The 12,739-nt window shown below is 41.9% G+C and overlaps 1 protein-coding gene across 3 annotated transcripts in view; it reads right to left on the bottom strand.

Annotated features, from left to right (window-relative positions):
* Positions 1 to 12,739, bottom strand: part of BCAT1 (branched chain amino acid transaminase 1) — a 111,421-nt gene that overhangs the window by 49,937 nt on the left and 48,745 nt on the right. For all 3 annotated transcript variants that reach the window (XM_021092209.1, XM_021092208.1, XM_021092210.1), the window contains exon 5: positions 12,398 to 12,517. In XM_021092209.1, coding sequence (XP_020947868.1) covers positions 12,398 to 12,517 — 120 coding nt within the window. The remainder of the gene's footprint in view (positions 1 to 12,397; positions 12,518 to 12,739) is intronic.

Genomic DNA, 12,739 nt, shown 5'->3' with positions numbered 1-12,739 from the left:
TTACTATTGCCAGACTTAGAAAGAGTTGTCACTACTAAACTTGGAAACAGCTGTCTATTTATTTGTTTATTTATTTTCTTTTTTGGGCCGCACCCGCATATAGAAGTTCCCTGGCCAGGGATCAACTCTGAACAGCAGCTGCAACGTAACCACAGCTATGGCAATGCCAGATCTTTAATCTACGCTGGGGGTCAAGCGTGTGCCTCAGCAGCACCTCAAGCCACTGCAGAGACAATACTGGGTCCTTAATCCACTGCGCCACAACAGGAACTCTAAACAGTTGTTTAAACTGACAGTACTTTCAATGGCTTATGGGCATTGGTGATGCTACAGAGGGTGAGCTGGCCATATAAAATGCCTTCAATATATTGCAGTCTGGGAGTTCCTATCATGGCTCAATGGTGACGAACACAACCAGTATCCATGAGGATGCAGGTCTGATCCCTGGCCTCACTCAGTGGGTTAAGAATCCAGCACTGCTGTGAGCTGTGATGCAGGTTGCAGACATGCCTGGGATCCCACATTGCTGTGGCTGTGGTGTAAGCCGGTGGTTACAGCTCCGATTCGACCCCTAGCCTGGAATTTCCATATGCCATGGGTGCAGCCCTAAACAAACAAACAAACAAAAATGACAGTCTAATTGGTCACTGAAAAGTTATTGCACAGAAAGGTACAAAATCAAGAGCAGGGCGTGTATTTGGTTTAATGAAACAAATATTTGTAATAATATTGAACAAGTGCAATTCTTTTCTTGCAAAGCAAGAATGTATTTCAAAAAATGAGGCAGGTACGACTAATTCATGAATCACTTAGAACTATCAAGAAAGTGCTGTGTCAAGAGTTTAACTGGCAATATCTCTCCATTTCAATGCACAAAACAATGCTGCCTCTTAAAATCTATGGTATCTGGGAGTTCCCGTCGTGGCGCAGTGGTTAACGAATCCGACTAGGAACCATGAGGTTGCGGGTTCGGTCCCTGCCCTTGCTCAGTGGGTTAAGGATCCGGCGTTGCCGTGAGCTGTGGTGTAGGTTGCAGACGCGGCTCGGATCCCGCGTTGCTGTGCCTCTGGCGTGGGCTGGTGGCTACAGCTCCGATTCAACCCCTAGCCTGGGAACCTCCATATGCCGCGGGAGCGGCCCAAGAAATAGCAACAACAACAACAACAACAACAAAAAGACAAAAAAAAAAAAAAAAAAAAAAATCTATGGTATCCTATATTCAATTAAGTATGGCATAATGTACAATGGAATACCTTACAGCTAGGAAAATGGGAAAGAAAACAAGCCCATTTTTTAATGGCAAAAGACTTCCAAAGGCACTTTTCAAAAGAACTTCTGGGAGTTCCGTGGTGGCCCAGAAGAAACAAATCTGACTAGTATTCATGAGGATGCAGGTTTGATCCCTGGCCTTGCTCAGTGGGTTAAGGATCTGACGTTGCCATGAGCTGTGTCGTAGGTCACAGATGTGGTTTGGATCCCAAGTTGCTGTGGCTGCGGTAGAGGCCAGCAGCTAGAGCTCCAATCCGACCCTTAGCCTGGGACCCTCCATATGCCACGGATATGGCCCTAAAAAGACCAAAAAAAAAAAAAAGGACTTCTAAGAGCCAGTCAGCAGGTGAAAATGTACGCAACAGGACCCTACTGTGCAGCACAGGGAAACGTGTTATTGGGTCACTTTGCTATACAACAGAACTTGACGAAACATTTTAAATCAACTAACTTTAACAATAAAAATAAATAAATTTTTTTTAAGAAAGAAAAGGTACTCAAGATAATTTGCCCCCAGGGAAATGACAAGTAAAACCACAAGAAAATAAGACTGCGGAATGGGCAAAATGAATAAGACACCACCAATGTGAGCAAGATGATGAAGCAAATGGAACTTTCACACGTTGCTGGTGGACAAGTGAAATGCTACAAGCACTTCGGAAAGCAGTTTGGCAGTATTCAGGAAAGCAAAACATATCTCCCCCATTTGTCCCAGCAATTCAACTCCTAGGTAAACACCAAAGAGAAGTATGTATGTCCACCTCTGCGACTCAGAGACACACAGAAGCTTTATTCAGAACTGTCAGGAGTTCCCGTCGTGGCGCAGTGGTTAACGAATCCAACTAGGAATCATGAGGTTGCGGGTTCGGTCCCTGCCCTTGCTCGGTGGGTTGAGGATCCGGCGTTGCCGTGAGCTGTGGTGTAGGTTGCAGACGTGGCTTGGATCCCTCGTTGCTGTGGCTCTGGCGTAGGCCGGTGGCTACAGCTCCGATTGGACCCCTAGCCTGGGAACCTCCACATGCCTCGGGAGCGGCCCAAGAAAGCAAAAAGACAAAACAAACAAACAAACAAACAAACAAACAAACAAACAAAAAAAAGAATTGTCAAAAGCTGGAAACAACCCAAACGTCCATTTGTATGTAGCAAAATAGAATACCCCTGGGGCTCCGATGAGTGACTCTCCTGAGGGGACGGGAGGTGACACAGAAAGGTACAGCAAGGGGTAGCAACTGTACTAGCCGTGTTCTAAACTTAACTGGGGGTTGGGTCCACAGATTTTCATTCGAATTCTTTTAAAAACTGTGTGTGTAATTTTAAAAAATCCTGAGTATTGGCAAAAACTGGGCAAAAGAATTACTGCCATTTTTGTCAAAAGTAGCAATGTACAAATAAATACAGGTAAGCCACGGGTGTGTGTATTTATCAATATACATCTCTGGGAGTTCCCTTCGTGGCTCAGCGGAAAAGAATCTGACTAAAATCCATGAGGATGTAGCTTCGATCCCTGGCCTCACTCACTGGGTTAAAGATCCAGTGTTGCCATGAGCTATGGGGTAGGTTGCAGATGTGGCTCGGATCCCGCGTTGCTATGGCTCTGGCATAGGCTGGCAGCTGCAGCTCCGATTAGACCCCTAACCTAGGAACATTCATATGCTGTGGGTGCAGCACTAAAAAAAACAAAACAAAAAAAATATATACATATACATATATATACACATACATATCTAGAAGGATGTAAGAAAAACTGGCAATAGGAATTCCTTGGAAGGAGGTAAACTGTAGACTCTGAATCAGAATAAGAGAAGGAAGGAAACTTCCTTTCCATTGTATACTTTTGGTACTATTTTGAACAAATTGTTCCTTCCCCTGAATCCCTCCTTTAAAATCCAAGAGATACACTGGCAAGTGTCATGTGAAAATGGCTATTTGTAAACTTGGAAGCATTATCAATGAACTTCAGACTTCGTGTTACCGTGCTTGTGTTATATAATACATATAATATAAAATATATAACATATACATCTAGAGTGATTATATCAAATATAATTGAAAGCAGGAGAGCTGGAAGCTCAGAGAAGGAAAGGAAATAGGAAGGCGGATCTACATTAGAACAAGATGACTGACTGGCTCTGGTGTGAATTCCATTTCCACAATAAGCACTTACTGAACACACCCCTTTTTTCACAACACTGACTTCCATCTATCAGTACATTCATTCCATGGGTCTGACATTCCCACAAGTTCCACGGTAGGAGGGAGGTGGGTTTTGCCCAGCCCTGCATCCCCAGACCAGTATAGTGACCAGGACCTAAGAGATACTACGGCATAGAGGCAAGAGCACAGGGTTTCTGATTTCACCTTTTTGGGCCTGATGGAGTTCTCTCATCTCTAAAATGATGCCAGTGGGTTGCTGTCAGTCAGTGCAGGAAAAGCATGGAGCATGGTGCCTGGCATTTAGGAGAGCTTCATGATGTCAGACCAGGCCGGGGGTTTCATCCAAGAGAACCAGGACCTCCCTGAAAGGCAGCAGGGCTTTCTTGGGATTGAAGAGTAAGATAATGGAGTTCTTGTTGAGGTTCAGTGGGTTGAGAGCCTGATACAGTCTCTGTGAGCATGTGGGTTCAATCCCTGGCCTCACTCAATGGGTCCCGTGTTGCCACAAGCTGCAGCTCTAATTCAATCCCTAGCCTGGGAACTTCCATAGGCTGCGGGTGTGGTCTTAAAAGAAAAATAAAACTTAAGTAAGATGGGCCTAGGGCATCATTCAGGGAATTATTTATTGTCTTGCTGTGTATTTTCAAACCACTCACTACAGTATCAAAAGGGGACAGGGAAATGAAATTCCAGTAAGGGAACTGGGACAAAGTGTGGTAAATGCCTACCTAATGCAGGGAACTCTGCAGGAGTTAGAAGTGAGACTGGGTATACAGCTAGTGGTCTGGATAGAAATGAGAAACACAGCACTGAGGAAAACGCTGAGATACAATGAGATGTACAGGATAAAATCATTTTCATAAATTTAAATGACAGGCATCCAAGGTACTTAAAACACAAACAAACCAAAAGAATATTCATTCAATACATGAGAATGAATTCCCGCAGAGGAAGAGTAGATGAAAGTAGGGAAGGAAAAAGGAATTAAAAAAACAAAGAGGGACCACTTTCCGTCCCATGATGGTAAGTGCCAAGAACTGAAGGGTATAATTAACAAGGTGCACCAAGACCCTGAAGAATAAAAATAAAGGGAATAACAATTGTCCCTGTGATGATATTGAAATGCACAAGAACAGCCTCAAAAGGATGTCCACTGGAAGGGGTGACCTGGTAATAACAAGCTGATCATCACAGACTAGAATCAATGGAAATGAGCTATAGCACTAAAAACAGATCGCTGAGATTTGAAGATGATAAAAAGGGGCTGTTAATATGAAACATGTTAATAGTTATGCAAATGAAATTTTAAATTGTTTATAAACAGTGGAATGGGATACATATATAATCTCTAATAGGACTGCGAAAGAATACATTAAATGTGTGGACAAAACCCAAGTTCACAATTACAAATTGCTGCTATAATGACTAGCTTTCAAATCTGTTTTTGTTCTTTCATTTATAGGAGCTCATTATGAAGGGAAAAGATGTATAAGCATAAATAAAGGGTATAAATAAAGGAAATTCTTTTCACAGGATTTGTTATGATTAGAGGTAAAATTATATATGTAATATAAAGATTTTACAAGATAATAAAAGGAAAAGGAAGACAAGTCTATGAGATTTACATGTCCTTAAGCTCCAGGTGGAGTGAACCAGAAATCAAGGAGTGGGCCTTTGGCAGCAGGATTTTAAGAAGCAAGCTCTCGGAGTTCCCATCGTGGCTCAGCAGTAACAAACCCAACTAGTATCCATGAGGACGCAGGTTTGATCCCTGGCCTTGCTCAGTGGGTTAAGGATCTGGCATTGCCATGAGCTGTGGTGTAGGTCGCAGACCCACCTTGGATCTGGTGTGGCTGTGGCATAGTCTGGCAGCTGTAGCTCTGATTTGACCCCTAGCCTGGGAACTTCCATATGCTCTCCATATGCTGCAGGTGTGAAAAAAGATTAAAAAAAAAAGGGAGCGCTCATGAAAACTTCACGCTGAAAGTTTTCCAATGAAGTTGTGAATGGGGAAACTGTTTATGTGAAATGATTTAAAATGTTTTTTTGGTTTTTTTCTTTTTGTCTTTTTGCCATTTCTAGGGCCACTCCCTCGGCATGTGGAGGTTCCCAGGCTAGGGGTCTAACTGGAGCTGTAGCCACTGGCCTACCCCAGAACCACAGCAACACGGGATACGAGCCGCGTCTGCAACCCACACCACAGCTCACAGCAACACCGGATCCTTAACCCACTGAGCAAGGCCAGGGATCGAACCCGAAACCTCATGGTTCCTAGTTGGATTCGTTAACCACTGCGCCACGACAGGAACTCCTTAAAATGTTGTTCTGCAAGGTCCAAATTGTATTCTCTGCATGGGAGCCTGGTATTCACCAGAAGCAGACAGGTTCTCTACTTGAATTCAACTCCAGAAATATATTCGGCGTGCTCCAAAGTAGAAGGGTGTGTTAGAGCCAAGGTCAGACTGTCTTGGGGTGCAGCTGGAAAAGTCAAATTCACTGGTAGCTTGCAGATGTGTGGTGGACAGCCTGGGATCTGGTCAGAGGGGCAGGCCCCAGCCAGCCAAGAGGATCGTCCCTGTCATCAGACTCGACCCTTCTAAGAACACTTATTCTCAGCCTGGTATTATTTAGCACCGTCTCACCACCCTCTCCCCAGTGGTGGTGAGACGGTGAGATAAAATGGAAAAGTGGAAATCCTGGAGCAATGATCAGGAGAGAATCTCAGAGTTTTGTGGTTGGGTATATTTTACTACTGACCAAGGTCAAAGCACCTGTAAACTTATCAGAATCACCGAGGAAATAAAGGCCAGTGTATGTATGTGTTGTGTGTTTGCACCCTTGCATGCATGCACACTCATATAGCTGTACCTGCCCAGAGTTACCAAACAGGGTGAAGTTGGATAATGTAGATATTAAAACCAGCAAAATCCAGCTCCTTTAAATGTAGAGTTCTTAGGTATCCAAGACTGAACCTGTCATGTAACTTAGCTCCTTAGTTGATAAAGTGAAAACTAAGAAACTGTACACGTAACTAGATTTCTATGTTTTGTTTTTTTGTTTTTGCTTTTGGGGGGTTTGTTTGTTTGTTGGCCAAGCTTATGGAATATGGAAGTTCCAGGCCAGAGATCAAACCTAAGCCACAGCAGTGACAGTGCCGGATCCTTAACCCACTACACCACAAGGGAACTCCTCATGTAAATCTTATTTAAATATTATGATCTCACGGTTCCCGTGATGGCTCAGTTGTTAACGAATCCAACTAAGAACCATGAGGTTGCAGGTTCGATCCCTAGCCTTGCTCAACGGGTTAAGGATCCGGCGTTGTCGTGAGCTGCGGTGTGGGTCACAGATGCGGCTCAGATTGGGTGTTGCTGTGGCTCTGGCATAGGCCAGCGGCTACAGCTCTGATTAGACCCCTAGTCTGGGACCCTCCATATGCCATGGGAGCAGCCCTAGAAAAGGCAAAATGACATAAATAAATAAATAAATAAATAAATAAATATAATGATCTCATATTTTATCTAATTTCTTTTCTTTTTGTTTTTTTCTTTTGGCTTCTTAGGGCCACACCTGTGGTATATGGAAGTTCCCAGGCTAGGGGTTGAATTGGAGCTGCAGCTGCCAGCCTACACCACAGCCACAGCAATGCAGGATCTGAGCTGTGTGTGACCTATACCACAGCTCACAGCAATGCCAGATCCTTAACCCACTGAGCAAGGCCAGGGATCAAACCCGTGTCCTCATGAACATGAGTTGGATGGTTTCTGCTGCACCACAGGGGGAACTCCCAAATGTTATCTAATTTCTAACTGACAGTGAGCTGCACTTTGAAGCACTCCGGCTGTTAATTTTTCTTTCAGTTTTTAACTACCTATTTCAGAAGATATTGATTAAATTGATGCTGAAATTCTTTTTTGATATGAGAAATTGTTAGTTCCCTGGTGGTCTAGTGGTTACGTCTTAGTGCTTTCACCACAGTGACCTTGTCTGGAAAATGGGAGCCCACACTGAGAAACTGCATGCCTTGGCAAACTAAAAAGAGAGAGAGAGAAATTGTTCAGTAATGTGAATGATTTTCTCCTCCAAATGTTTTACAAGAGGTTTACGTATTGAGTATTTTGTTTAATAATGTGAACTTAATAGAGAAATTCTCTATTCACTATTTAATTAGCTAATTAATTAGCTATTAATACACATTCCAAAAAAGTACTATTTATATTTATATAAATAAATATAGTAAATATAAATACTATTTTTTTTTTTTGTCTTTTTTGTTGTTGTTGTTGTTGTTGCTATTTCTTGGGCCGCTCCCGCGGCATATGGAGGTTCCCAGGCTAGGGGTTGAATCGGAGCTGTAGCCACCGGCCTACGCCAGAGCCACAGCAACGCGGGATCCGAGCCGCGTCTACAACCTACACCACAGCTAACGGCAACGCCAGATCGTTAACCCACTGAGCAAGGGCAGGGAACGAACCCGCAACCTCATGGTTCCTAGTCGGATTCGTTAACCACTGCGCCACGATGGGAACTCCTTTTTTTTTTTTTTGTCTTTTTTTTGTTGTTGTTGTTGTTGTTGCTAATAAATACTATTTATATTTATTACAATCCGAAATCTAAAAAGATTTTAATAATGGATCCAATTATTATCAAAGGCTGGAAGACATGAAGAATTGTACAAAAACATTGGAACACAGGTACTACCTATGTATAAATGTATATAATAAAAATGGATAAAGTAAATACAATGAATAATAATTTATAAATAACATTAATATATTAATAGTGATTTATTATTAATCATTCTATTATATTTGTATTTTTATATTTTATTTCATATATTATATATTTATATCATTTTATATTCACTTATATTATAAAAACCTAATTGTTAATAGTTATTAATGACTAAGATAAGATATACAGAAAATGAATAAAAATAATAATTAATGAAGAATCTATTGACTATAAAACATCTAAAGAGGCAGAGTACCTTTGCAAATATAATGAAATTCATAAGCTGGTGTCAGAGCCATTCTCTAATTATACGGCAGCTACTAAATCTTACTGAGTGTGAGAAGCAATAATTAATTTCAGATTGTTATATCACGGCTCATGAAAGTGAAAACAACGTCCTGCCCTGAGAATAATGTGTAGCTTTCAAAGATAAAAATACTTCCACCTTGGTGCTAGTTTGCAATCTCTGGAGTAAACAAAGCATTAAAGACTGTTAGATATATTTTTAATTCTTTCACAAGATCTGGGATGGTAATTCTCTTGCAAGTAGTTTATACACAAGTGAGTGCCCCACCAGAGAATAGAGACTGGGCACATGTGAGCAAGGAGGTGCTCATATCACTTAATAAATTACCCCACCATATATTTGTTCATTCACAGAAAATGAAATACCTCTTGGATAAAAGATCCACTTAATCAGCTAATATAACCATGAAAAGAACATCAAAGAAAAACGGGGATGTTAGCCAGCAGCACACGAGTCCAAAATATCAGCCAAGTGATACAGAGATGAACTGCAATTCTTTTATGAAGGCAGAGATAGGAAAGCGCCATCAGGAGTTCCCGTAGTAGCTCAGTGGTAACGAACCCAACTGGTATCCATGAGGACGCAGGTTCGATCCCTGGCCTCGCTCAGTGGGTTAAGGATCTGGCATTGCCGTGAGCTGTGGCATAAGTCGGCAGCTGCAGCTCCAATTCAACCCCTAGCCTGGGAACTTCCATATGCCACCAGTACAGTCCTAAAAAGACCCCCCAACACCAAAAAAGAGGAAGAAAAAAAACCCAAAAAACAGCCATCAGAAAACCAAGTAACATAAAAAAGCAAGCCAAAGTCAGTCAGCCCTGATGAAAGAATCCTAATGACCTGGAACCCACTGGTACCAGTTCTCCACCCAGTATCTCACATATCAAATGTAGCCACCATGAAAAGGCAATGCCTGGTAACTGCCAGACTGGAGTACATAACATCTGTGTAGTATACATGTTTCAACCCATATGCTTCACTGAATGCTGTTTGCATCTTGCTCATTTCTGAATAACAGGTGTTTTTTTTTTTCTGCATATAACAATAATTAGAAGATTCTAGTTGACATAAATATACCAACCAGAAGTTCCTATCGTGCCTCAGTGCTTAATGCATCTGATTAGTATCCACGAGGATGCGGTTTCAATCCCTGGCCTCCCTCAGTGGGTTAAGGATCTGGTGTTGCCTTGAGCTGTGGTGTAGGTCAAAGATGCAGATCAGATCCCGCATTGCTGTGGCTGTGGTATAGGCTGGCAGCTATAACTCTGATTCAACCCCTAGCCTGAGAACTTCCATACACCAAGGGTAAGGCCCTAAAAAGACAATAAATAAATAAATATACTAACCAAATATAAATAATGTGCATCAGTTATTTCTTTCAGTTCTTTCAATTCTTACCCCACTACCTGGAAAGCTTATTTTTAAAAACTCCTGATTCTGAGGTTCAAAGCATGATCAAATATGTAGTTGATAGAATACAGTAGGAGAACATTACTTTGGCGGGATTTTTGTCACTGAGGGTCTTAATATGGGCAGGCATTAGAATCACCATCCAAACCTACTCAACCAGGATCTCTGGGGATTAGGATAAATATGTGTATGTTATTTTACTTCATTTCATTTCATTTCATTTTGCTTTGCTTTTTAGGGCTACACCTGAGGCATATGGAAGTTCCCAGGATAGGGGTCGAATCGGAGCTGCAGCTGCCAGCCTAGGCCACAGCCACAGCAATGCAGGATCCGAGCAACATCTGTGACCTACACCACAGCTCATGGCAACACTGGATCCTTAACCCACTGAGCGAGGCCAGGGATTGAACTCACATCCTCATTGATCCTAGTCAGGTTTGTTCACTGCTGAGCCACAAAGGGAACTCCCAAATATGTGTATTTTGAACAACACCTAAGAGACTCAAACGCAAAAATCTGAGGACCACCAATACAGAGGATTATGGGGACTACAATTCAGACTATAAAATCAGATTTAAAAGCTTGTCTAACTCCAGTTATAGAATTCCAGGAGTCTAGAAAATTTATTAAGTCACAGAACTGTGTATGTTAGAAAACTACAGACCAATAACCTTTCATGAGCATTGACACAAAAATGCTTAATGAAATATTTTCAAAGTGAACACAGCAAGATATAATATGAATTATTCACCACAATCAAGTAGGATTTAGCCCAAGAATACAAGGTTGTTTCAATATCCAAAAGTGAGTTAATAAAATACGCTATAGTAGAATAAAGTACAAAACCATATAATCATGTCAAGACATTTAGAAACAGCATTCAACAAAACCCGACCTCCATTTATGACAAAAACTCTCCACAAACTAGGACTAGGAGAATCAGTGGGAAAGTACCTAAGGATTACTAGTGGGTGTTGCTTTGAGACAAGTTTCAACAAAATTTAAAAATTGCTCTTTCTTCCTAAAGTTAACTAATAATAACTGAAAACTCAATAATATGAAAATGTCAGAAACTTGAGAAGATGACTTTTTAAAATTGTCCCTCCCTACAAATAAATAAATAAATAAAAATAAAATTGTCCCAATTCTTCAAAGCTTACTAGGGAGACAAAATCATGAACTTCATTACCCAGGCTCTTAATAGTCTTTCAAAAGGCATCAAAAAGGCAGATCCTCCTTGTCTGCCTGCGTGCATCTCTTATAAGCATCCTATCTCAATAAATCTATTTCTTGCCTATCAAAAAAAAAAAAAAAAAAAAGGCATCAAAAGGATGTCAAAGGACCATGTAGGTACTTTTCCTATGGCCATGTATATAGACAGATACATAAATGCTTTCATTTGTATGACCTAGTAGAGAAACTGGTAACCATGCAGTCATCTCATACAGAGCAGAATGGCTGGGCTACAGCAGCAGCTCTGTCTCATTCTTTCCACCCCTAAAGATGCCACACCCTCCCATCTGCCACCCACATTCCATTTCCCCCCCACCCCTCATACATCCATTCTCCATAAAGGTGTATCTGCCCAGGAGAGGACGAGGACAAGGGACAGGGTCTTTGTATTTTACGTCACACACTCACCCACACAGATGGCCTTGGCCACTCCAGGCATGGCCTTCTTTTGCAAGGGCACCAACCAATAGACTGCGACCTACCTGGAGATCTTGCCACCATGTGTTCAAACCTGCCCCTCTAGCTCTCAAGTGCCTCCCTAATACACACTGTGAACTTGATTTTCAACATTTTCTCTGTGGGAGGAGGGCCCTCCATTCCCAGTCATTACCAAGTAATCCCAAAACTTCGGGAAAATGAAGATAAAAAGTAGCTGATCTTTCTCCTCCAAGTTTCAAAACCTTGGAGGAGCACTGCCAAGGCAGGAGGCATTACACTGGTAAACTGAGGAGATCGTGGTTAGTGTTAATTAGGGGACAGCAAACAGCCTCACTCATTCCTTTCTCATTTCTTTTTCTTTTTTCTTTTTAGGGCCACCCCTGCAGCATATGGAAGTTCCTAGGCTTGGGGCTGAACCAGAGCTGCAGCTGTGGCCTACACCACAGCCACAGCAACTCGAGATCCAAGCTGCGTCTGCAACCTACCCCACAGCTCAGGGCAATGCCAGATCCTTAACCCACAGAGCAAGGCCAGGGATCAAACCCACATCCTTATGGATACTAGTTGGATTCCTAACCTGCTGCACCACAACAGGAACTCCTCTTTTATCATATGTTGGTGTCTGTACCACAGTGGCAGAGCTGGGTAGCGAGAGGAACCCTCTAGCCTACACAGCTTAAACTATTTACTATCTGGCCCTTTAAAAGCAATGTTTATGGTCTTAATACTTAGGGGAAAGGAGCATCAATGATGCAACTGAGGGGCTACTTCAAACGACATACTAGAAATTTCACACAAGAATAAACAATGATAACTCGCCCACCAAAGTACCCCAAACAGGGAGTCAGTCTATACCTCAGTTCCAATGAACGTAGGACGAATATAGAGACTTGCAGATGTTGAATAGGGGACCCATTCTTGATCCAATTTCACAAGCTGTTGAATACACTCTAAAAGCTCTTCCTTGTCAAATGCCTGTAGGAATAAAAAACAGAATGAATAACGCAACTTTCCTCCACTGTAGCAGTAAGAAATGGCCCTCAAGCACGCTTTAGACTGTTAAAAAAGGAATAATAAAATGAAATGAGAATCTTTTTCTGTGACTTTTTCCCCTCAAATTGTGGTGGGATGATGGATTATGCACATGAGGAAGAAAAAAAGTGGTTCCCTACCTCTTACTATACCCAAGTATCAACC

Source organism: Sus scrofa, chromosome 5 (assembly GCF_000003025.6).
Source record: "Sus scrofa isolate TJ Tabasco breed Duroc chromosome 5, Sscrofa11.1, whole genome shotgun sequence".
In the NCBI taxonomy this organism is placed as follows: Eukaryota; Metazoa; Chordata; class Mammalia; order Artiodactyla; family Suidae; genus Sus; species Sus scrofa.
The sequence above is the reverse complement of the archived record's forward strand: the minus strand, read 5'-3'. Positions and strand labels throughout refer to the sequence as shown.